The sequence below is a fragment of the Rhinolophus hipposideros genome, assembly GCF_964194185.1.
Source record: "Rhinolophus hipposideros genome assembly, chromosome: 2".
Taxonomy (NCBI): domain Eukaryota; kingdom Metazoa; phylum Chordata; class Mammalia; order Chiroptera; family Rhinolophidae; genus Rhinolophus; species Rhinolophus hipposideros.
This window is the reverse complement of record NC_138048.1, coordinates 58,495,670-58,521,142: the sequence shown is the minus strand read 5'-3', so window position 1 is coordinate 58,521,142 and position 25,473 is coordinate 58,495,670. Positions and strand designations below refer to the sequence as shown.

The 25,473-nt window shown below is 37.9% G+C and overlaps 1 protein-coding gene across 16 annotated transcripts in view; it reads left to right on the top strand.

Moving 5' to 3' along the window:
- The window catches only part of LPP (LIM domain containing preferred translocation partner in lipoma), a 639,752-nt gene that overhangs the window by 385,987 nt on the left and 228,292 nt on the right, over nt 1-25,473 (top strand). For all 16 annotated transcript variants that reach the window (XM_081077935.1, XM_081077930.1, XM_081077934.1 and 13 more), the window contains one exon: nt 11,641-12,330. In XM_081077935.1, the coding sequence (XP_080934061.1) occupies nt 11,641-12,330 (690 nt within the window). The remainder of the gene's footprint in view (nt 1-11,640; nt 12,331-25,473) is intronic.

Sequence of the window (25,473 nt, the reverse complement as noted above, 5' to 3'; positions counted from 1 at the left end):
TGTAAAAACGTACATGTACTATCATAGTCTCACCAAGATTATGTTTTATTATTTCTTGGCTAATTGGTTCAACTCGCCGCGCTGTTCACTAACACCACCACCCTGCCTCATTGGAGTTAAGTATGTAGGCCCTTGAGGGGATGACTCACTGTTTGAGATCTCTTGCTATGGAAATAGGCTCTTCTGTCACTACATTCCTAGATTCTAGAATACACTCAGATTGAATTAACCCTCATCACAATGGCATTTTATCCAGTGCCAGCCACATGCATGCTGGGGACTAAGTGTACTGTACTCTGTGTGTATTTGTATAAACGGAAGCCTCAGAGACCTCTCAAGTTCAAAACTGATGACATACCATCTCATTTAACAGTTACTGTGTGGGGGTGGGGTGGGGAGAGCGACACTCCTTAAAATACCAGCTTTCTTGGATTTAACATGATGCATTCCAGTTTTACAAACATGTGAATGCAGGACCTCATCTGGATCTTTGCTTTTCTGCTTAATAGTTAGGGGTTAAGACATGAGGACTGTCAAGGTCGCATCTAGGTGCCCCCAATTACTTGATTTTATTTCTGGGGGGAAAAAACACACACGAAACAAAACAAACAAAACAACCTTGACATACTGGCATTGGTGTCTTCAGTAGTCCTAAGAGCCACATGTCTTCAAAGTATCCTATACCCATTCAGAAGAGTTGTGAGAATTAATGAAATGGAAAAGCTTCTAAGATAAAAACTGCTCTGGTGTGGAGTACCAGTCCAAGACCATAGTTGTTTTGCTATTTCTGCCTCTGAAGCGATGAAGGTTAGCCCTTTGCTAGCTGCAGTCTGTGGAGTCCATGTCTACAGAGTACTGCACTGTGGAAGAAAGAAGAGCTGATACAATACAAGAAGAAAGACGTTTATGTCTGCATCTCTCTGACAAGAACTCTGTGGGGGACGTGTAAGATGGTGTGTGTAGGAAGGGAGGTTTAGGTGTCCACTGGTGACTGAGCATTCGTGTGTTAGTAGTGTCCCTATATGGGCAGCAGTGTTTTGAACTCAGTGGCACAAATTAAAATGCTGTGATTTTAATTTCAAAAGTAGTCTTTGAGATCGTTTCAACCATTCATCAGTTTTCTGCTGCTATTTATGAGGTGACTTTTTTATTTAATATGGAAAATGAAAAATAGGAAAACAAAAATTGCTATTAATTGCATCAACTGATACAATTTATAACCTTTTAAAATATTTTAAAATTATTTAAAATATTTTATTATGTTCCTTCCTTTTTGTCTATGTACACACACAAGTCTGGGATACTACAGTATTTTTTTCGGTGTAAACTGATTTTAAATATATATACATATATATAATATTATTTTAAGTATATATTATATATCTATATATACAGAAATATAGATAGATGTAGACAGATATAGATATAACTCTTCCTCTGATTAAGAAAGTAATATGTGGTTCTGTTAGAAACTTGGGAAACAGGAAAAGTATACAGAGCATCTGAAAATCACCCCCTTAAAATAACCACTGTTGTCAGTTTGAGAATAAATCTTTCAAGCTATACAAGTATATGCATGTATGTGCATATGAGAGAGAAATGCATATATTAACAGATATAAAACAGTGTTTCCTAACCTGATTTTAAAATGTATGAATTCTTGATTTCTTAAATTGTCATTTCCTTCCTTCCTTCCCACCTTCCCTCCCTCCCTCTCTCTTTCTCTCTTTCTTTCTTTCTCCTTCCTGTGGTAAACTGTACGTAACCAAATTTAACATCTTAACTGTTTTTAAGAATACAGCTCGACAGCATTAATTACATTCACGTCCTTGTGCAACCATTACCACCATCCATCTTCAAAACACTTTTTCTATCTTTCCGAACTGAGCATTCCCCTCTTTCCCCCATGTTTCTGGTAACCACATTCTACTTTCTATCTCCGTAAATTTGGCGTGTTTCAGAATTTCCTTCTTGTTTTAGGCTAAATAATGTGACATTGTATGTATATACCACATTTTGTTTATGCATGCATCTGTCAAGGGACACGTGGGCTGCTTCCACCTTTTGGCTGTTGTGACTAATGCTGCTGTGAACATGAGTGTACTGACATTTGTTCAAGTCCCTGCTTTCACTTCTCTTGAGTATGTACCCAGAAGGGTAATTGCTGGATTGTTGAAGGTTTAGAAATGTTTTGATGATACAGATTTGAGTTGGTGCGCAGTATTCCATTATCTGAATGGACTGTAATTTATTTAAGCAATTCTAATAATTATTTAAATTGTTCATAGTCTTTCATTCTAATAAATGACAGTACCATGAACACTTCCTAAAGCTAAAGATTTATGGCATTTGTGGTTATTAGTTAGGCTAAATTCCTAGAAATAAAAGGTATGGGACTTTGTTATGGCTTATGATATATATCACTACAATAACCCACAGATTGCCCATAAGAAGTTTACAGAAACAAACAAGCATTACTTTGCTCCCTAAATCTCAATTATGTAAACATTGTCCTTTGAAGACAATTGAGTTAACTCTCTTCCAATACTCTACCATCCCCAGCACCAGGTACAGTTCCTTATTCTGCTGTAAAGACAGTACCTAAACAGGTGGTTCTGAACTCTGGTTTCAATAAAGAATCATTTGTCCCTTCCCTTTTTAATTTACAGATCCCATTCTCTGATTGGATGTGTGTGAAGTAATTTGTATTTTAAAATCCCTAAATGAAAGATAATTTGTATTTAAAAAGTCTTCAATAATTCTGTTGTACAGCGAGATTTGAGAAGTACTTCTCTCAATGTATAGTAGTATGTTCATATGTTGTGCTCGTAATCTGTTAGGTTGTTTTGTAGCTACTGGGGTCATCTATCAGGTGGATAGTATGAGTGGCCCCAATGAGTGAGGAATGGAGCTATTAGTATTAAATCCTGAATTATGGAAGATAATTAGTGAGGGGACTCAGGAAAGCAAAATTAAGTTTTTCTTCAGTGAAGGGCTTGGGGAAAATGATGAAGTAATCTTTTATTGAACAAAAACCAAGCATGAAATGAGGAATGCATGGAATTACAACTAAAACAGCTAAGCTGTGTTTGCATTTTTTTTATTGTACCGACTCAGAAATAAAGTGTGCCCATTTGTTTATCCATTATTAGCTACCTACTTGGTGTGAATCGTTAGTGATGAGATCAAGCTCTTATTGGCCTTTAAAACGCTTTGCAAATATTCAGGACTTACTCTTGAAATCAATCACTGGATTTTGAATGTTACCATGTCTTCTTTTACAGAGAATGGTATTAGAAGAATAGGAAACATGGGTGGGCCCCCCTCAACCTTGTGTGTCATCCAGTGAAGCCCATATTTTATTCTGGCTTATACAAAAACTTTGATTTGAAGAAAAAGATAGGCTACTCATTTTAAAAGCAGGAGAAAAATAACAGTGTTTTTAAGTCTTCTTCGTTGTTCAGATGAGGAGTCAATGTAGAGAAGTAATATGACTTTTCCAATGTCATTCCACTCTAAACAGTGGCAAACCTGGATTTTTTTCTTTCTTCTTTTTTTTTTTCCTCCGGAGTTCTAGTGCATGACCCTTCAATTTCATCAGTCATCCTCCGTGGTATTATAGTTCTGTTTGCTGGTGTTCTTAACTTAGAATGGAAGTTCCAGAATGCACCTCATGCACTGCATTTGGCCTGCAGAAATCCTTCATTTAGCTTCCTGGTGTTTGCAGAAAAATGAGCAATACTTTAAAGTCAGAAGAGGAACACTGGATTCATAGTTCACTTTGCACATCGGCTGGCACAGTGTACCAGCTGCCTTAAGACAGAGTATGAATTCTTCAGTTTTATACAATCCATATCATTCTAGTGCTTCCCAGATAGGGGCACTAAGTATCATTTGCTATCTGTTGTCCCACTGGCTCCATTTCCTTTCTTCTAGGAGAAAAATATTTTTCTGTATCCACATCTTGATTACACATCTCTTAAAAATAGGAAAACCGTAGATAAACTGAAAAGGCCTCTTTTTCTTTCTCTCTTTCTCTCTCTCTCTCTCAATCTCTCTCTCTCTCTCTCTCTCTCTCTCTCTCTTTCTTTTTTTTTCAGCATGTGGTCTAGTTCATTCTTTCTTTGCCTGAGAGAGATAGGATGTTTTTTAAATTCTCAAACAATGGAGCCAGGCTACTTGGGTTTGAATCCTGGAACTGCTACCTGCTAGCAACACAACCGTGGGCAGTTACTTAATTTTTCTGTGCTTCAGTATATTCATTTGGAAAATAAGGAAAATTAGAGTTCCTGTCTTAAGGGTGCTTGTGAGGATTAAGTCTAAACTATGTTCAACACCAAATGTTTGCACGAAGTAAATGAGGCATACATGTCTGATATTATACATATTTTTTCATCATGAGTAGGTATTTTAGTTTGATTTTTCTGCTGCAAGGATACACAAAGCAGTTAACTGCAACTGCCAAACGGTCATCAGGTCTTATTCAAATAACTTTAAACAATTGTCATGAAATAAAATTGAAGTTGAAATACTCATAATCCTGTGTGCTAACAAATCAACCATCTCCTTTTCCATACTTTATCTATTGCTTGTCCATATGGAAATATCATTCTGTGTAGCTTCAATTGTATTGCATATATGATTGATTTCACATTGTATATTTTTCATTTCCCATCCTAAGCATTTTTTCCATGTCATTACATAGCTGGAATCAAAACGTAATTAAGGAGCTTTGAGTTTTATATTGCTGTTTATACAAAGAGTTTTAGTTTTTATATAATTTCCCCTTCTGTTACCTTAGAAAGTTTTCTTTCCAAGTAGAAGTCATTTTTGTTCAACAGACCAAGTTTTGTCTAAAAAATTGAATTAACTAAGAATTCTCTGAGAACAGTGATTATGATTCTCTTTGTCTTATTGTGGCTTCTACAAGTAGCTCAGTGTCTGACACGTAACAGAATTTAAATAATTTTTATTGAATACATTATTACGATTAACTGAATTTCTAGGGATTGGGATGTTGCAATTACTTGGTAGTTAATTCAAAATGTATTTTGTTGCAGTACATGTTGCTAAAAAATGCATTAATGTCTTTTCACTCATGGTAAGTTTATTTAAAATGAGTCTCTTGATTATTTCTACAAGAGATTTAAGCCACCACCAAGTAGAAGTTATATATACAATATGACCATTAAAATGAAAATCAGTGTCTCAAATACTTCCTTGGAAGATAGCATTATTAATACATTCAAAAAGTAAAGTGATTAAATTAGAGAAAGGAAAGATTAATGGGATTCCTGTAATTAAGCATGTATTAAATGTATCACAGAGTTTCTTTATTGTCAAGTAATAAGAGAAATTAGGCTGCTCATATTTCATATGTTATAATTTGAGAAGAGAAATACATTTTTCTTGGGAGCCCATTAATCATTCATTCATTCATTCATTTATTCAAATATTTGTTAATTACCTACTATGTGCTATGATATGAAAAAGACACTGGGGATGCACCAGTGAATAAAAGGGACACTGTCTAACCCTATGAAAACAGACTCATACACGTGAGATGTGCAGAAAGGGAGGAGTAAAGAGTTTTTACTGTGCCGGAAGATTTACGCAAAGGGTCACTGAGGAATCTGACACTCACGTTGAGACCTATGGGATTCTTAGAAATTAGCAAAACAGACTTCAGAGAGAGGTGGGGAAGCACGTAGGCATAATCCGTGAGATGGCAGAGAGCCTGACATATTAAAGAAAGTCAGTGTTAGAGAATGACATGACATATAACTCTCAAGGAGAGGCAGAAGAGATAGATTGAGTCACAATTATCCCACTAAGCCTGTGAACACTTTTAAGCAGGAAAGTAATGTAATTAGATTTTCCTTTGAGAGAAATCATTCTGGCTACAGAATGAAGGATTCACTGAGGCAAACATGAGTAGACATTGGGATACCTATTTGGATAATGTTGGAGCAGTCCTGGTAAGAGGTAGTAGTATCTCAGAATAAGGTTGCAGCAGTGGAAATAATGGAATGTGAACATATTTCAGACTTACAGAATTTGCTACTGCAGAATGGAATCAACAGGATTTAAGTACTTGAATGAAATGTGAGGGAGAGGCTCAAGACAGACTCCTAGTGTTTTCATTTGAGCACGACTTGTATGAGAAAACAAGACAAAAAGAATGAAAGGTAGATCCAAGGAAGATGATGACCAGTTTTCCGCATGGTGAGGCTGAAGAGCATATGAGACATCCGAGCACACACATGAAATAGACAGTTGAATATCTGGGCCTAGCATTCAGAGTACAGATGACTTCTGGAGATAGAAAGTAAAGAAAGTCTTCATAACAGAAGATTTTTCAAGTTGTGGGCATGGTCCTGGAGAGAGTGAATAGACAGAAGAGAGGAGGTCCTATGTCAAATAAAGAGGACCATTATTCATTGGCCATTGGGCAATATGTCAGCTAATGTCATCAGTAGCAATTTTGAAGAAACACTAGAAGAGTCCTTCTAGCAGAAAGCTAGCAAGACCCTGAACTTCTGACGTTACGGTTGAGCATTCTTATTAGTTCTTGGCTGCCTATCTCTGCATTTCTATCACAAAATATAAGTATCGCTGATTAAGACCATGATGATTTGATTTGCTATAACTTACAGTTTGACTTCTTCCCAACTTATAAAACATGCCGGTGAATTCTTACAACACCATAGGATTATTTTAATGGAGGTATGTATAGACCCTATTGGGAGTTTAAGTGAAGGACCATAGAAAGAACCTCAAAATCCTTTGAAGGTAGTCAAGAAAGACATTACAGAAGAGGCACCATTTGATGTGAGACTTCAAGAATAAGCAGGAAACTTCTAGGCAGAAGATGGCTATATTTGAGCAGCAGGGGAGAAGTGTGGTAGAGAGTTGTATAGAATGGATCATAGACTGTAGAAGGAGGTCCTGACTGGCAGATATCAATACAGACATAAGTGTGTTTCCATCTCTACAGGAGGATAATATCGCTGGAGTGCATACCATGAATGTTGGCAGAGGTGGGTGGGGGAAGCCATGGAGGAGGGCTGGACAAGAGTGCAAGGGCTAGATAGGAAAGTCTTTATACCCATAAAGTATGTGGGGGGCAGGGGGGGAAGCAAAAAGTTCAACACAAGGCAGAGCCATTGCCAAATCTGGATCAGCAAGGATCAGTGATAAGTTGTTCATGTCAGAGAGATCACTGAGGCAGTACTGAGGAGGAGAGATGAGAGAGGAGTGAGGTTAGCTAATGCTAACAAATAGCTCAGGGAAGTGACGATGAGGACCAGAATCCGAGGAGACAAAGAAGACTCGAATAAAGTACAGGGATGGGAGAAATAGTCAGGGGTTACATATGAGACATAGTAGTAGATTAGATCGTGTGTGTGTGTAGTTGTGTTCAGGGAATGGTTGGGCAGAGGTACGTGAGGCAGAAGAATGTAAGATGTCATTTTGACTTCAGCTAAGAGGAAGTTGGGGACCTGCTCCAAGATGTGAGTACAGAGGTGCTCTTACAGCCCCTTGTCTGTTCTTATCTCATGGTCATAGCCAATTCTGCCTGATAATCAAGGCGTCCATTCAACAGTTACTGATTATGTATAAGACCCTCTATCAGGCTATAAACCCTGGGAAACAGGGAGACACACACTGTTCATCCTAGGATACTATCCTCCTTCCAGGTAGCTCACAGGGCTTTACATGTTGAAAATGCTTTACATGAAAAATAATAATTAATAGAAAAATAACCACATAAAAATACTGTTACATAGATTCAAGTCTCATAAAAATACACACATATCTGTATGGGTGTAATTTTTCAATATGCTTGATTTTCAAAAGGAAAATGTTAAATCATGTTAAAACTTCAAGCATTCCTGCAAAAACTAAAAAAGAAATGAAATGCCAAAAATACATACTTAAAAGCTCCAACTAATCCAGTAAGTAGAACACATTCACTATGTATTTAATTGAATATGTGGGCCAGGAAAGAGTTGCCATAGCTTTCTTTAACCATGAAGAATATAAATAAATATGCTTTAAAATGATTCTTGTTCTTTATCCCTTCCACCTCCAATGAGGTAAAGAATGTAAAATTGCAAAGGAAAAAAGTATATAGCTTAATGTGCTATTTTCACACATGTAGTTATGATATAGAAAACACTCATAAACATGCCGGCACATACACAGCAGAATTCATATAGTTGTGAGAAACCTTCTCATCACCAGAAGAGAGTTCTTCTAATGAGGTATTTCCTAGAAGAAAGCAATGGCTCCTGAAATCGTGCCCTGATGCCTGCCTTCAAAGGCTTTAGCGATGTTTAAAAATGTGTGTGTGTGTACACGCGTACACACATGTGCACACATGTATTGTGTAATTACAAGTGCGAGTGAGTGTGTGTGTATGTGTTCACCAGGAAAGAAAAAGAGAAATACTTGTGAAAATAAAGCTGTTTCTAGAGAGTGAGGTCGACATTAATTCTTTCTCATTCACTTTATGAAGGTGATTGGTTTTCCTTTTCAAAACATGTGACTTTTGAGGCATCTGTTTTGGGGGCAGCCTTCTTTACAGCTGCAGCAGAGATATGCCTGTCATTAGCCTAGTTGCTCAGTCAGTGTCTCCATTTATAGTTAGGTTTTTAAAGTGTTCCAAATAGGAACTCTGGTTTTCTGCTGATCTTGAGTCATCAAAGAAAAGAAATGCTTTATTCCTTCTCTTTCATTCAATTCCATCTATGCGGCTGACATTTTTCAAGACTGACATGGTTGGCTAGAAAAACCTGACCTTATATTTTTTGTAGGCTCCAGCTGTTCTCTACTGTATAATGTCAGGGTCTTAACTGATTAGTTATATTAGAATTTCTTCAGGATATATATTTTAATAAATGTCTTAATGAGGAAACTGCATCTCTTTCTATCAGGCACTGTTGGGATGACCTTCTAGCAGAAGGGAAAGTTCACTCCACCAAGACAAGAATATTCAGGTTGCTTAAATTACAACATAAATGGCAAGTTTGCCCCCTAAAGGGCTAGTATTATAAAAGGAAGAGGAAAAAAAGATAACTGTTCAACAGCCTCCTATAACTTAACAGAGAACTAAATCTAGAATTGCAAAATCCCTAGGAATCTACAATTGAAGCAAATGATATGTGGAAAAGATAGCTGTAACACTCAGGATCCCATAAAAAAAATGATAGCACATTAAAACTAGCTCCTGTCTAGGAATTACTTTATAAAAGCATTCTGTCCATAGGCCCATTTGGGTTTAGAGAAGCCATAGGGACAGAGCAATAATCTGGAGCCAGCAGAGTCAGAGGTGTTATCTCCTCTAGGCTCAAGGGGACCAGGGGAGAGAGAAGTTATTTGAACCAGGAAGGAGAAAGTGTTGTGGAGGAGAGATCCTTCAGAGGACCAGTGAGACTCCTTGGCAGCTGGAAACGCCACAATCTGGTTTCCAGAAGATATCGGTGTCAGTAGGGTCACTGTTGTCATCTTGTGTTTGACAATGATATGTTTCGCCCCCCCTCCCCCCTCCATTCAATGACAATAGCATCCCCTAGTCACTGTAACAATAAAAAATATCCCCACTCATTTCTAAACTTTCCGTGATGTGTAGGAGGTTTCCTCTCTAGTTGACAACCCCTGGAAGTGAAACGCTAACCAAATGTCCCTGGATATGTTTTAATGTTTATCTCTGGATCAACCTAGATCATCAGAAAGCTATTCCCTGAAAACTAAATATCTGAATCAATAGACATTTACATGACGGTGGGGGCAAGAGAGCTGCACCATTTATAGCCCCACATCCACATTCCAGTCAGGAGAGAAGAAAAGTAGGAAGGGTTGGTCCTTATGTCAGGAGAGCTCTAGTTTTACCCAAAATGCTTAGCGTACATCTCTTTGACAAGAACCGTATCACATGGTAACTCCTACCTGCAAAGTAGTCCGGGGAAGTATTTTAAGTGGGCACATTGCTTCCCTGAACTAAGTTGCAATTCTTTGAGTTCTGAAGAAGAGGAGTGGGTCTGATGAGAAGCTGCTAGCAGGGTCTGTCCCATCTGTATATTATCTCTTGTGGTGTGGTGTGGGTAAATGACATAGAGTAATATAAAGTCTCACATCTTTTCTTCCTATACATAATAGAATTTGCATGGAAATTAATAAACAACAAAATTAGCATGTGGTCACTTGTTTGTTTTATCAACAATCCGAATCATAGTAACTAAAAACAAAATTAAAATGTTCCACTCGCGTATTTGCAGATTCCAAATAGAATAATGCCTGAGGACAAATGTTTCTTATCCCCCATCGTAATTATAGCCTTCCATTGTTCAGCAGGGCAGTATTTTCACCTTTGGGTCATTAGGACATTCAGTAAGTATTTCTGAGTTGAACGAATGAATGCAACAGACATTAGGAAGATATAAAAGAAAGAAATCTGTGTTTGCATTATCTTCGGTAAATCACTTTCTGACAGGAATCTTGGATCTAAAATTTAGCATCTCTTTGGTTTTGCCAGTGTATTTGTTTCTCCCAACAGCCCTCTTTACTTTTTTTCTTCCCCCTGCCCAGTCCTCCAGCTTTCTTTCTCTAGTACTTCCTTTTAGCCTTATGATGCCTGTCTTTGGGTGGTTTGATTGAGATCAAATGCATCTATTTTCTTTAGTTGTTAGTGCTTTCAATGTCATATCAAAAAAAAGAAATTCAAAATCCAATATCATGAAGACTTTCCCCTTTGTTTTCTTCTAAGAGTATTATAGTTTGTGCTGTCACACTTCGGGCTAAAATTTTGGGTTAGTTTTGGATATGATGTAAAGTAAAGGTCTAACTTCATTTTTTGCATGTGGACATCCAGTTTTCCCAGAACCATTTGTTGAAATGACTATTATTTCCCCCATTAAATGGTCTTGCACCCCCATCAAAAATCAATTAATCATGTATTCAAGAGTTTATCTCTGGATTCTATCCCATTGGTCTATATGTCTATCTTTATGCCACCACCGCGCTGTTTTGATTATTATAGTTGCGCAATAAGTTGTGAAATTGGGCAGTTTGAAATCTCTAATGTTGTTTTTATTTTTCAAGATTGTTTGGGCTAGCCAGAGTCCTTTGAGATTGCATATGAATTTCAGGATGTATTTTTCTCTTTTTGCAAAAGAAGCACCATTGCGGTTTTGATAAGGATAGCATTAAATCTGTACATCACCTTGGGTAGTTTTATCATCTTCATTATATTAAAGTGTTCCAACCATACATAGTAAAGTGTTCTAATCCATGAGCATGGATGTCTTTGTATTTATTTGTGCCTTCTTTAATTTATTTCAGCAACATTTTGTACTTTTCAGTATATACGTCTTTTATCTCTTTGGTTAAGTTTATTCTTAAGCATATTTTTCTTGATGTTATGGTAAATGGAATTGTTTTTTTGATTTCCTTTTCAGATTGTTTATTTGTAGTACACAGAAATGCAACTGATTTTTGTGTTAGTCTGTGAACTCCTAAAAGGCAGGAACCATGCTGTATTTTGTGGAGTTAATACAAAAATAATAATTAGCAGTTTTTAATATTTGTTCTTTTTATTTTTCATTGGTAATAATTTCTGTTCCCCCTCTCCCATTTTAGGGCTCTACTAGTGCAACAGCTTCTCCTCCAATCTCTACCCCTGTCACTGGACACAAGAGAATGGTCATACCAAACCAACCACCTCTAACAGCAACCAAAAAGTCTACATTGAAACCACAGCCTGCACCTCAGGCTGGACCCATCCCTGTGGCTCCAATTGGAACACTAAAACCCCAGCCTCAGCCAATGCCAGCGTCCTACACTACAGCATCCACCCCTTCAAGGCCTACCTTCAATGTGCAAGTGAAGTCGGCCCAGCCCAGCTCTCATTACATGGCTGCTCCTTCACCAGGACAATTTTATGGCCCAGGGTCAGGGCCACAGGGCTATAACACTCAACCAGTTCCTATTTCAGGGCAATGTCCACCTCCTTCAACACGAGGAGGCATGGATTATACATATATTCCACCACCAGCACTTCAGCCTGAGCCTGGGTATGGGTATGGCCCCAACCAAGGACGCTATTATGAAGCCTATTGCCCAGCAGGGCCTGCCTATGGGGGCAAACATGACTCTGATCCTGCCTATGGTCAGCAAGGTCACCCCAATACCTGGAAGCGGGAACAAGGATACACTCCCTCTGGAACAGGGAGCCAGAACCCTACTGGGATGTATCCAGTTGCTGGACCCAAGAAGACCTATATCACAGATCCTGTTCCAGCCCCTTGTGCACCACCACTGCAACCAAAGGTAGGAAACTCATTAACGTAGTGATGGGAATAAATGGCTACCTGTCTTACCTGCCTTCCACAGAGCCTGAGGCAAAAATGTACGTGCTATTGTTGTTTCATTAAAAAGTATAATCCCAGGGAAGCATGAGTGAAGTCGGAAAATAGGGATATTCTCTTGGGGATACGGGGTTATTTTATCGATATGGCTACTGTTTAGTACCAAGTACATCTAATTGTTCGATTTTGAAAGATTGTCTTCCAAAAGATCATATGAACTAGCAGCTCGGGGCAATTTGTTCATGTAGGGAGGAAGGAAAAAATCATTTATCTTCCAGCTCTTATCTCCTATTGGTCCAAGCTTCTCCCTGTGGATTAGAAACGTCCTCACACTTACACATTGCATTTATTTGGGTACCAAATAGATCTGCAACATCTCTTGCCTCATAGGGATGGGACATTTGCAGATATGGAGGTGACAGGTATGCAGGGAAAACATGAGGTGAGCTGCTGTCAGGTTGGGCACATGTGACAGTGGTCAGAACTCAAGCAAAGTTGGTATCACAGTGGCTGTTGGGACATAACAAGTGGCCAATGGCTCAAGAGACAGGTGAGGTCAAGGGGATATAAGGTAATGCAAACGGCTTGTCTAGTTTCCTTTGGGAAGGGGACACAGTATAATGGCACTTGTTTATTGCCCCTTGTCTATCCACATCACTGATCTTCTAGGAAGAATCTCATGTCTAGACTTTCACCATATTAGGCAGTTAAAAAAGTCTTTATGACACTTACCTTTTTGATTTAATTGTAAACATGTATGTCTTTTTTAAATTCAATGTGTTCAGTAACTTCCTTTGAATAGGTAAGATATAATATTGCACATACCTACTCACCTACAACTTTGATTTTCCCTGAGTGCTAGAACCAACCTGATGATGTTCCTTCTCACCATGACAAAAGGAACCCAAGAGAATTACTTGGAATGGGTGAGATGGAGAAACAAAGCTAGTTTCCAGCCATTAGGTTGGGATAGAGCCCTCTCTTTCTTTCAGTTAGAGCTGTGAGAAATCAGAAATTGGAGAGCCAATGATTTGTTAGAAGCTGTGTGATAATTTTGTGAGATGGATTAGGTAGAAGTATAGAATGAAAATGTATATATGCATATATATGTATATATGACCTCTTACACAATTTGAGATTGTCAATTTCCAGACATACCCATTCACATTTTTGACATGGTAACAAAAATCAATCTGTCGGGTCCTTGCTCTCCAGGTAGGGTGTCTACTAAACCACTGTTCTCACATGAAAGCACCTGCTCTTTTAATGGTGCTCCAAAATGAAGTTTAGGTTCCTTACAGGAAAGGAACTCTTTCCCCATTATATTAAAGTGGCCCAGCCATGATCATTTTCCAACATAAAGTTTCCAAGTTAAAATATTAAATATTTTTAAAACATTGCTCTCAGAAAACCTTGCTTTCTAAAATCTATGAAGAAAAATAAATGTTAGTAAGTTTATTTTTTGTTTGTTTTTTTAAATAAAGTTTGTTTGAAATAGCTAATTCGGGTAGCCTTGCCCTTTGTTAACATTACAGTGTATTTGCATTAGTCCTTCCTGACCCCCAAAGCAACAAGTTCAGAAAAAATTGGATTATTCAATTTCACCTCACTTTGGTACAACTGCAGCAGATTCCCTTATAGAAGATTAAACTGTAGGTTGGGATAATTGCCATTAACATTTAAGCTCAAATAGGTGAGTAGTTTTGCCTCATCCCAAGCAGCGTAACTGACAGGATGGCTCAGTGATGGGCCTAATGGGAAGAGGTGCCCTAAGTTGTTTAAGACTCCTATCACCTCATTTGGGGAAACAGACATGAGACAGAGCAAAAGTATGTCTGGGAGGAGGGCTTAATCTGGTGAGAAGGACTGAGCCAGTCTTTTAGTTTCCTGTTTTCCCATCGTGTCACTGACCCCTATGGACAGCCCCTCTCCATTCAACGTTTGGAACCAATCCAGTGGTGTAGGAAAAGAATCAGCACCCAGTGTAAGACCTGGATCTAAGGAGTTCAGTGTTGCCACACTACTAGCATTGGGTCTCTCTGCACCAACTTACTCAGGGTGATGGAATGAACTTGTATTAACCTCTCCCCAGAAATCATGGAACTTTATTTTCCTTCTTATTGTTTTAAGGTAGTTATTCAGGATGATCTATTACGTTATTACAGATTCTGGATACCAGTGAATTTCCTCATTTAAAAAAAAATGTGGAATATTTGTTTTTCAACAGTGTCATGTGTTTTAACATCACATTGTACATTTTAAAAATGAAAATCAAATCATGCACTTTTCTCTGCAGTTATTAAGGAGAGTGGATAGAGGTTGATATTTAGCCATCTGTCTATATTTTGGGAAAGGGGAAAGAGACTGATGAAGCTACAGATATATTCTGAGTGTGTTGTGGGGGCATTGGATGAAGGGATGGGCTCTTTCCCAGTTGGTCTTTGAGCAGAACACTGCTGTATTCAATTGCACCTGTGCACAGAGGACCTTATTGTCCCAGTATTGACTTTGCTTGGCTTAGTGATGTGACTCCTGGCTTGAGAAATGAGCTCCTACGTCCAATCGCAGTTCCTCCCGTGACATTCCTCTTTCAGCTTGAGGAAATCCTCTAGACCTCTTTATGTCACGCTTCTAGCCTTAGTAAAGTGGAACGTCATCGTCACTAATTAATTAATGATTGCAAAGGGCTTGGAAATTTCCAAGGGCTGAATAATTGCCAAGTGAGGACTATTCAGTTTTTCACTGGCTTTCCTTTATTTCTAAGTTTTCAGTCACTGATGGAAAACTTACCTTCATGCCTTCAAACAATTACCTTTTGTTACAATGAGACATTCTGAAGAATTTGGCATTTAACCCATCAAGGAATTTTTTTTTTAAATTAACTAAATCTCCCCTGTATTTGAGATGAGTTGCTTTGATTTTCCTACATCATAGCACAATTTAAAAGAAAAGGGAAGGAGAAAGTAGAAGGAAAGAAAGAAGAGAAAAAAGAAAGGAAAAATAATTAAACAATGAAGAAGAGAATGAAGAAAAGGAGACGAAATCAGAACCTCCAAGGCTTGGGGGATTGTGATTATATCTGTGTTCCCATAGTGTGCTGAGCAGTAAATTTGCATGCCACAGTAGACCATAATGTGTTTCCTGTACCATCTGAGCTGAGTTCCTCGCAAAATGTTGTGATAAGCAAGTCTTTATATGGGAGAAATGTTCCCTTCTCACTGGAAGTCCTTTTAAAGACATAGTGGAATCTTTTCTTATTGCTGTGTTATAAAAGCTAAGTCTGTATGTCACTGTGGAGTGAGTTCACAGAACTCTTGTTCTGAGCACTATTTTCACATCCCTGTGAGGTAGGATGTTTGTTTTCTCCAATACTCAGATAAGATGAGTTAGCCTGAAATCCCAGACACAGAACCTAGAGGCCAGTGATCACTCTCAGGTCCACCGCTGGCAGGTGAGCTCTAGCGCCCATTTCCTTACTATAAACCTAATCTATGTCAGCCTCACGTCTCTTCATGAGACAGCTATTTGCTCTGTGCTGTGTGAGTGGTGCTGGTGCTCTGCATCCCAGGAAAGTTGTGGAGGCCCACAAATTGTGGGGATTAGGTTAAATTCTAAAGTCATCTAGTATTTAATATCCTTGAAAAATCCTTCACGAACCTGAGACCTTGGAGAATAACAAACTACCTTTCAATACACCTAACGCAAAGTGTTTGTTAGGTCTTTCAGAGTTAGAACAGATCACTGCTCTTCATTTAGTTTTGAATCTGGGGATATTTGATAGGTCAGAGAAGAGAGTTAAGGTAATGAAATGCTGGGGTCAGTGTTGAAGGGTGTGCAAAACCTGTCATTTGTTTAAGATTAAAAAAATATATTTGAGAATGTTGATATGGGAGAATTTCAAACATTCAAGTAATATCAAAACGCTTGCTTTTTTTTTATTATTGTGGACAAGAGGAAGTCATATAGATTGGGTGTGCTACAAAGACTTGGTGGCATTTGGGAGAACTATCTTTATGGTAATCCCTGTGTGAAGTATCTCTCAATTCCAGGATTAGAGGGGAAAAGAAGAAAAAAAGAAACCAAAACAGAATTGCTGTTAGGGTGAGGAGAGGGATGGATAGGTAACTGTGCCTCAGGAAAGTTGCTAGTACCTGAGTGTGTGTGAAGATGAGAAAGCTTGAGGACACCAGTGACTATACTACTAGTAATTCCCTTTGTACAGGACTTTTCAGTTTCTAAAGTACTTTGTGGACCTCACAAAATCCATGCACATTAAGCACAGACGGTTTTGTCTCTCTTACTGATGAGGGTTCAAAACTTAGTAAGGAGAGTCACTCAATTAAGATCATATGTCAATTCATGGAAGAGCTACGACTCCAAGTTGGGTCTTCCAAAGATTGTCCTCATGCTTTCCTCATGGAAAACCATGCTGGCATGTTTTGGTGTTTGGATGGCGAGAGAGCCACATCAGCGCGACTCCGCTGTGGCCCACATCTCAGGCAGCCATGAAAGAGTCTCAGGCGGTTGTGGTGTGGTGTCATGAGATCAATAGTTGGAGGGGAAGCACCCGTTAAGTCCCTGCCAGGCACCCGGGCTTGGGGCCTTGGGGCTACACTTCCTCTTTCCCGTCACCCAGACATAATTTGTCCCAAAATTCTTTCTAACTTCACAGTATCGCAGATCTGTTTTCTTAACCAGAAATCCCCACTGTTGCCTTCCTAGTTCAATTCTCATTTCTCACCTGAGCCATTGAATTGGCCAGTGAATGGGTATCTCCACCTGTAATCTCTCCACACCTGTTCCTGCTGAACATACTGCCAGATTAAACTTCATATCATACCGCTTTGCCCTTGTCATGAATTGCTGTTTTAAAAAACCTTCAGATTTTCCCAGCCACTTAAAGGAATGAATTGAAACCCCAGCCTGCATTTCCAGCTTTATCGTCCCGCTTTAAACATCGGGCTTCCAGCTAAAAGGTATTATATTCCTAGTTATCTGTCACCTCTATAGCTTTGATCATGGAACTCTTTCCTCCTGGAACGCTTCCCCAGACCTCCCCCAAATAAATAAAATATTTGCAAACCAAACTAAAGTGTTAATCGCTCTTGTGAAGCCTTCTCTTTCTTCTTCCTAAAATCGAGTTGTACATTCTTTCAGCTTTTCTTATGTAAGTTATCACTCTCTTACTATACTAGATATACCTGTCTTCTACCACTTATGTCCCAGTGTATATTAGACACGGGAGTTTTAGGGGATAGAGATCGTACCTAAACAACTCCGTTTTCCCCAGAGTAACTAACACAGTGCACAATTCATTCTTATTTAATGAAGATGCTTGAAGAAACTCCCTATGTCCTCCTAAAATAAGAAGCACACCTTGCTTTAGCACTTAGCAAGCTGTGCAGCAAAATGCCAAAACCGAAACCTACTTCACCAAATCAGCTTAAGTGACCTCAATAACACAAGCGCTGTCTCATCAGCCACTCAGTATCCATAGTAGCTAGTTTCTCAGGTTCACTGTTGCACTAACACTTTACTTTCCTTCTGCTTACATGGGTTTAAGTATATGCTGTTATGTACGCAGAGTCCTTTTTACTTTCGGCACCTGCCAAATGTCCACAGAATTTGTTGAAACGTATTTGTTAATCTAATCAACTTTTGATGTTTAATTTACATACAATAGCATATGTCCATTTTAAATGCATAAGACAGGGAACTTTTGACAAATGTTTGCACCTACCGTGTTTCCCCGAAAATAAGACCTAGCTGGACAATCAGCTCTAATGCATCTTTTGGAGCAAAAATTAAGACCTGGTCTTATTTTACTATAAGACTGAGTTTGATATGATATGATATGATATGATGTGATGTGATATGATATGATATGATATGATATGATATGATATGATATGATATGATATGATATGATATGATATGATACCGGGTCTTATATTAATTTTTGCTCCAAAAAACGCATTAGAACTGATTGTCCAGCTAGGTCTGATTTTTCAGGGAAATACGGTATGTAACCACCATCACAGTCAAAACAGAGAATGTTTCACCTACCCCACAGAGCTCTCTTGTGTTCTGTTGTGGTCAGTGCCCTTTACCCTCAGCCTCTGGAAACCATTTTGCTTTCTAACATTGATCGTTTTGACCCTTTCTAGAATTCCACATACATAAATTCATACAGTGTGTACTCTAGTGTGTGGGCTTCTTTTACTCACTATAATTTTTTGAGATTCATCTCAATGCACCAATAGTTCATTCATTTTTATTGCTAAGCAATGTTCCATTACATGGGTATACTGCATTTTGTTTTTCCATTCACTTGTTTTGAGGCATTTTCTTTTTTTTTTTGTCCATTTTGAGTTGTGAATGAAGCTGCTATGGACAGTCAGGTACATATCTTTGTACAGACATAGTTTTGTTGTTGTTGTTGTTCGTTTTTTTCACTTCTCTTGGACAAATACTTTGGAGTGGAATTCTGGGTCATGGGGGAACTATTTAACATCATAAGGAATTGCCAAACTGTTTTATTAAATGTACCATTTTACAATCTCACCAGCAGTGTCTGAGAGGTCCAGTTGCTCCCCAATCCTGGTAATACTACTGTTGTCAGTCTTCTTAATTTCTGCTATTTCATGCTGCATAGCTACATCTCACTGTGGCTTAGATTTATATTTTGACTAATGATTTAGAGCACTTATTATTCATCCCCTATTGGTCATTCTTATATCTTTTTTGGGAAGTATCATCATATATTGGCACATTTTTAATTGGATCATTTCTTCATATTGAGAGTTGTAAGAATACATTATATATTCTGAACTAGGGTCCTCCGATATATACATCACTAATATTTCTTCCCAGTCTGTGACTTGCATTTCCATTTTCTTAATGTTGTTTTCTGAAGAGCAGAAGTTTTTAATATTGATGAAGTTCAATTGATCACTTTTCTCTTCTCTAATTTGTGCTTCTTCTTTCCTTAGATATGTTTGCTGCTTCATGGTCACAGTTTATGCTTCATTTTAGCTGTTTTACAGTACAGATTAGAATTATGATTCACTTCAGTTAAGAGTCATAGTTCATTTTTTTCACATTGGGATATCCAGTTTTTCTAGCATGGAAATTTGTTGAAAAGACTCTTTCCTCCCCTTGGATTACCTAGGCACCTTCTATAAAAATCAATTGATCGTATATATGTGGGTCCCTCCTGACTCTATTCTATTTCATTAATTTGTATATCTATCCTTAGGCTAATGCTACACAATCTCGATCACTGACTTTTATAGTAGATTTTGAAATCAGGCAATGTACGTTTTCCATCTTCGTTTTTTCAAAAGTGTTTGACTATTTTAAGTCCTTCCCATTTCCAAATAAATTTTAGCCTCAACTTCTCAGTTTCCCCAAAACAGCTTGTTTTTGTTTTCATTGTTGAATCTATAATGAATTTGAAAAAAAGCTGATACCTTAACAATATTTAGTTTTCTAACCCATGAGCATGGTGTATCTCTCATTTTATTTGTCTTCATCAGTTTCTCACAAGAATTTATTGTAGTTTTGCACATGTGTTGTTAAATTATCCCTAAGCATTTTGTATTTTGGATGCTATTGTAAATAGTATTTTTAAACTCAATTTGCAATTGTTTGCCTTTAGTATATAGAAATGCAATTGATTTTTTGTGTATTGACCTCGCATTTTATGACTTGTTAAATTTAATGGTTTTACTGACTTTTTAAAGACTCCTCGGGCTTTTCTACCATATCGTTTCATCTGGAAAAAAAATATTGATTCAATTGCATATTCCCTTTATGGACAAGAGCCTATCCATCAACTTTCTGTGTCTGGAAAATTGGCTTCTTGATTAAAGAAGAAACAATTTCCTACTAATTTGGAGGATGTTCATTGGAAAAACAAAATGGTAAACGTTTATTTTACTCTCCATTTCTCTAGAGCAGCCTATTGAAACTGTCAGACATGCAAGTTACAGCCAAAATCATTAGGTTATAACCCCTCAGATTTACAGATGAGAAAACAGGCCTGGAAAGTTACAGTGACTTGAAGAATTATACAGTTAGTAAGTGGCAGATTTGATTAGAAAACTAACACAATTTCTATACCATAGTTCCTCTATACATTGCTTTAAGCCCAATGAAATCAAACTATAGGACTTCTAAAAAGTGTAATAATTGTTACCAAAAAGAGCTTATCACTGAGCCTTAGTAAGGCCTTCTAATAATAGAAAATGGCCAACATTCTAAGGATCCTTGTTTTGCCTCACCAGTTGCTTCTGTGAAAAGACTCGTTCTCAAGGTCTATGATTTTGACTCAGGCCATAAATTTTTTCTGTGATTTTAAAGGTTACTATCAGGATGATATCCTAGTACACTAACATGCCTGTGAATATTATTTATTCATTTTACTCATCTAACCATTTTCATAGATTTAGACATTTAAAATATCTTAGGTGTCTAACTTTTCTTGAAAATAATAAATCATTTAAACAAATGATTCTAGTAAAATGTCATTTTTTGTGTTTATAGAGTGAGGGAACTCAACTTCAGTTTACCACTGTTTTGCCTTTGTTTTGTTTTACTTCAATTCTACAGCAAAACAACTACCCGACTCACTGATATGTCCCTGTAAGAATCTCATTTCCTTCTTGGCCCGCTACAAACACTCAAACTGTCCTGTTTCAGAGGATAGACTGTAGTTGTTCTCTTCTCCAGAAAACAAAGCTTGACTATTATTGATGAATCATGATTAATGATGAATATAAAAACTTTGGAAGATTTTGCATACGGTGTATTAGGAAGTATCCCAAAGTGAAAGTCAAATACTTGACTTTCCAAAAGTGCCATTGTCCTAGAAATAAACATTTACATGTTATTTTAGCTCTTTGATTTTCTGGACTATAGAGATCCCAACATTTAGATATACTATTAGCAAATTATATGGTGTTTGTTCTGTTCCATCCTTGGAATTCAGTGATGTTCTTCAGAACAAACCATTACAATTTATTATTATTATTTTGCAGAAGGTTGCTTAATTAAAATAACATTTTGAAATATATAATAACAATTTGTAACATTTTTATTATCTCTTACAAAATTTACCAAACTTTCATATACCAGGAAAACTCTATAACGTGCCTGGTGGCGTCTTGCCTAGTCTCCTACCAATAAAGGACGCCAGAGGGAGGATGAGAACTGAAGTCTTTTGACTACCACCCCACTGTTTTTTCCACTCCATGACACTTGCCTCCATTCATAGCTCTCTGTGTATAAAAAGAAAGAAAAAAAAAAGTATTAGATCATTGTACAGTTAACCAAACATCAAATATTTCTTCAGTTCAGCAGTTTAAAAAAAAAAATTAGAATTATAATTCGGGAACATAACATATTTAACATTATTTGTTAAATAGTAAAAGATTTATTCAACATTTTATCAAGAGTCAAGAAGTTGAAACTCTACCCTAAATCTAAATTCAAGATAATAGGTCCCCTTTTATTTAGTCCTTGTAAATATTTGATATGTTTTTATTTCCTCAAACATAGACACCATGTTTACTTTTGATGTTCCTTCAGGAATTATTGTGAAAAAGGTAGGATAAGAGGGTGCAGGTGTACCAGTTGTATTCTTTATGGATCTGTTCGCTATTACTTGTTTTTCTCGGTGCATACATGCAATCTTTAACAACAATTTAGATAGAGTGTCTATAAAGATATCCATAATTTTTAGAGGAATCCCTGGTTTTAATCCTGCTATCCAGCCCATGCAGAGGACACAAAGTAATCAGCTAGGTTAACTCTCTAGGAGACAGCTAAATCTTGTGATCCCTGCAGAGGCAGAAAAATTGCTGGTGACCAGCAGAGAACTGAAGAGTTCAGTAAGGCAGGCTGGGGAATATGGACTAGGGCCCAGCAAACTGCAGTCTGTGGGCTGAATCTCATCCTTCACCTGGTTTTGTAAGTAATGCTTTATTGAAAGAGCCATGCTCACTTGCCTATTTCACACTACAACAGTAGTGTGGGAAAGGTGCAGCAGAGGCTGTGTGGTTTTCAAATCCCAAAATATGAAACCCTATGTCCATTAGCAGTCACTGCTCATTTCCCTCCAACCCTCCAGCCCTTGATAACGACTAATCTACTTTCTCTATCTATAGACTTGCCAATTCTTGACACCTCTCTTCTTCTCACACAGAAAATGCTTTCATCTTCACCGTTGAAGTAAATTTAAAATCAGATCACTCCTCACCAACTCCACGGCCATTACTCCGGTCCACGCCACATCCCATCTTATCTGGGTTATCACAACTGCTTCCCAATGCTCTCTTTCTACCCTTGTCCCATTTTGGACTGTTTTCAACACTGAGTGATCCCATGTAAGTCATATTATTTTACTTTCCTGCTCAAAACAACTTTCCACCTCAGAATTAGAAAAAAAAACACAGCCTGATTCTATTTATCCACCCATTAATTCTGACCTCATCTATCCCGATCCTCCCTTTACTCAGCTCCAGCCACACTACATCCGGGCTCAGTCCTATTTCAAGGTCTTTGTTTTCTGTACCCTCTGCCTGCAATGCTTTTCCCCAGATATCCACATGGCTCTTCTCACACTTCCTGTGGGACTTGACTCAGATGTTACTTGGAGAAATCTTCCCTGACCACCCTGTCGAAGATACCTCTCCTATGTCAGTGTCGCTGTCCACATGTACATTATTTGCTCTGTAATATTTACCAGCCCAAACATATTGCATAGTTTAATCAGTTGTTCTTTGTTTCTGGCTCTCTAGAATGTGTGCGAGAGCAGAGATATTTGTCTGTTTTGATAACTGCTATGTAGCAAACAGTGCTTGGCAAGCTAATAAGTTCAGATAGATGTGCTAATAAATGAATGAACAAGTGCTGAGCACAGAATCATTCCCTCTGGTGACTTTTTATCCAAATTGCTCTTATGTAGGAAAGGGCACAAAGGCCCAAGGTCCTCCGGTATATGACTCCCACCTTTATGTATGATTTTTCTAAATTTTATATTACCCATACCGTCCCCTACCTTAGCTTCCTTGCCCCCCTTCTAACACCCTGTGTTGTCTATTTTGATGGTTACGTGGTAAAAAGACGGTATTTGAAATCAAATCTGAGTATGAGTTCCAAACTCCAAGGAAAGTTGTGTGTGAAGACTAATGTGGGATTAGTTTTTGACTATAAAATACCACACCTATGTGAGAGATTATTATTATATTTTGAAGGACTTAGGCTAAAGGAGGGGACTAAAAATCTGAGCGATAGATAGGTTTGTTAAATATGTTGAAGCTGTATGGATTAATAGCTGCTAATATTGATTTAACATTTGTATCAGGTATTGTACTGAACGCTTTCTATGGATTAGCTCATGCAGTCTTCTCAGTAACACTTTCAAAGTGTTGTTATTTTCATTTTGCAGACAAAAACTGAGTCTTGAAGACATTTAGTTCACCCAGTCCAGAAACTTAGCATTTTATAAACTTTCGTAAATATAAACAAAGTTAAATGTTAAGGCAAACACGGTCAGTTTTATTGGGTACAAATGTGGCTTCATTTGTTAACTTGTTCGTTAAAAAACTTATTCAACGCCTATTTTGGCGGGTTGGGGGTTAGAGTCAGAAACAGGATAAGATTGTTTCCCTCTTAAAGCTTATATTCTAATAGTGTTTTCAAAGGAGAAGCAGTAAGACATAGGTAGTGATACTTGCTCCAAATATACTGAGGAATTTTACTGTTGGCATAGAGAGTGGCTGATTTAGGTAGCCGTCTCAGGAAAGTCATTGAAGAGATGGCATTTGAGCCAAAACCTGAATAACGTGGAGGAGCCAGGTCTTCTAAGATCTGGTAAAGAATATTCCAGGCAGAGGACAGCAAGGATAAGTCTTTTGAGCTTGGCGTTTACAGGAATAGAAAGAAAGCTAGAGTGGCTGGAACATAGTCAGTGGAAGAGAATGGGATAAAATGAGGTAGGAGAGGTAAGCGGGGTCCAGATCTTCTGTGTTGTGGTAAGGAGTGTGTCTTTATTCTAAGTGAAATAGGAATCCACTGGAATGTTTTTAGCCAGGGGAGTGATAGGGTCTGGTTGTGTTTTAAGATAGTCTCAGCCACTGTATAAGATGGGACTGGATGTAGGAAGACTTGTTAGGCTCTGTTGTTTCTGTGATTTACCTTAAAACTATTGAAAAGATGGGCTTATGAACTTTCTTATTTGTAAAAGAAGAAATTTTATATTAAGAAACATGCAAGTATGGGCCACTTTATTGGCATCGACTCTGTATCTCCAGATTCCTGTAGTTCTGTACTTAAGCAGACTCCCTCCCAGCCTCTAGCTCCAGGGGCAGTGGAGGACTATAATTGGTGAATGAGAAGTGAAAATACAAAAGACACAGCACTGGCTCTCTCACAAGTGGCAGGGGAAGTTTTCCGAAGACAAACAGTAATGGAAACAATAATGGTTTGAGACTTAATGAGTTTGGGGGATGAACTAGAGTTACATGTTTTTAAAAATCTTTAAATTGTAATTACTTAGCCAAAAATGATATAATATGACACCTACTTTTTTTTTTTTTTGCACTGAATATTCTAAAGTCAGGGAAGGCATAGTCAACATAGGATGAAGGTTTCACCTACTTCTGTTTCTATGACAGGATCAATATATTACCAGGAATTAAGCAGCGAGGGATCCTGCTGGTCTTCTCACCCAGTTTCCACCCCTGGTGGCAATGTAATCAATAAAAGGCAAATGACATCTGTTCTCCAAGATTTCCATTCACACCAAGTGTCATTCACCTTAACGTGTGCTTCTCTTCAGCTTGATTTTCTTTCACCCTCCTTCCTTTTCAGCTTATCCATTTCCTTGAAATAAGTACTGCAATCCTTTGCAGTCTCCATCATGGTTCTTTGTATCAATGGCCCACAGTGATTATCCAGATTATCAAAGGGACTGCCTTTTCAGCACCAATATTGGGACATGTTAAGGGCTTCCTGTGCAGCTCATGAGCTACTTACAGTTTTGTCTCGACAGGGACATACGTAGTTTAGCTACATGGTTTATTTCATTAGCACAGACAAT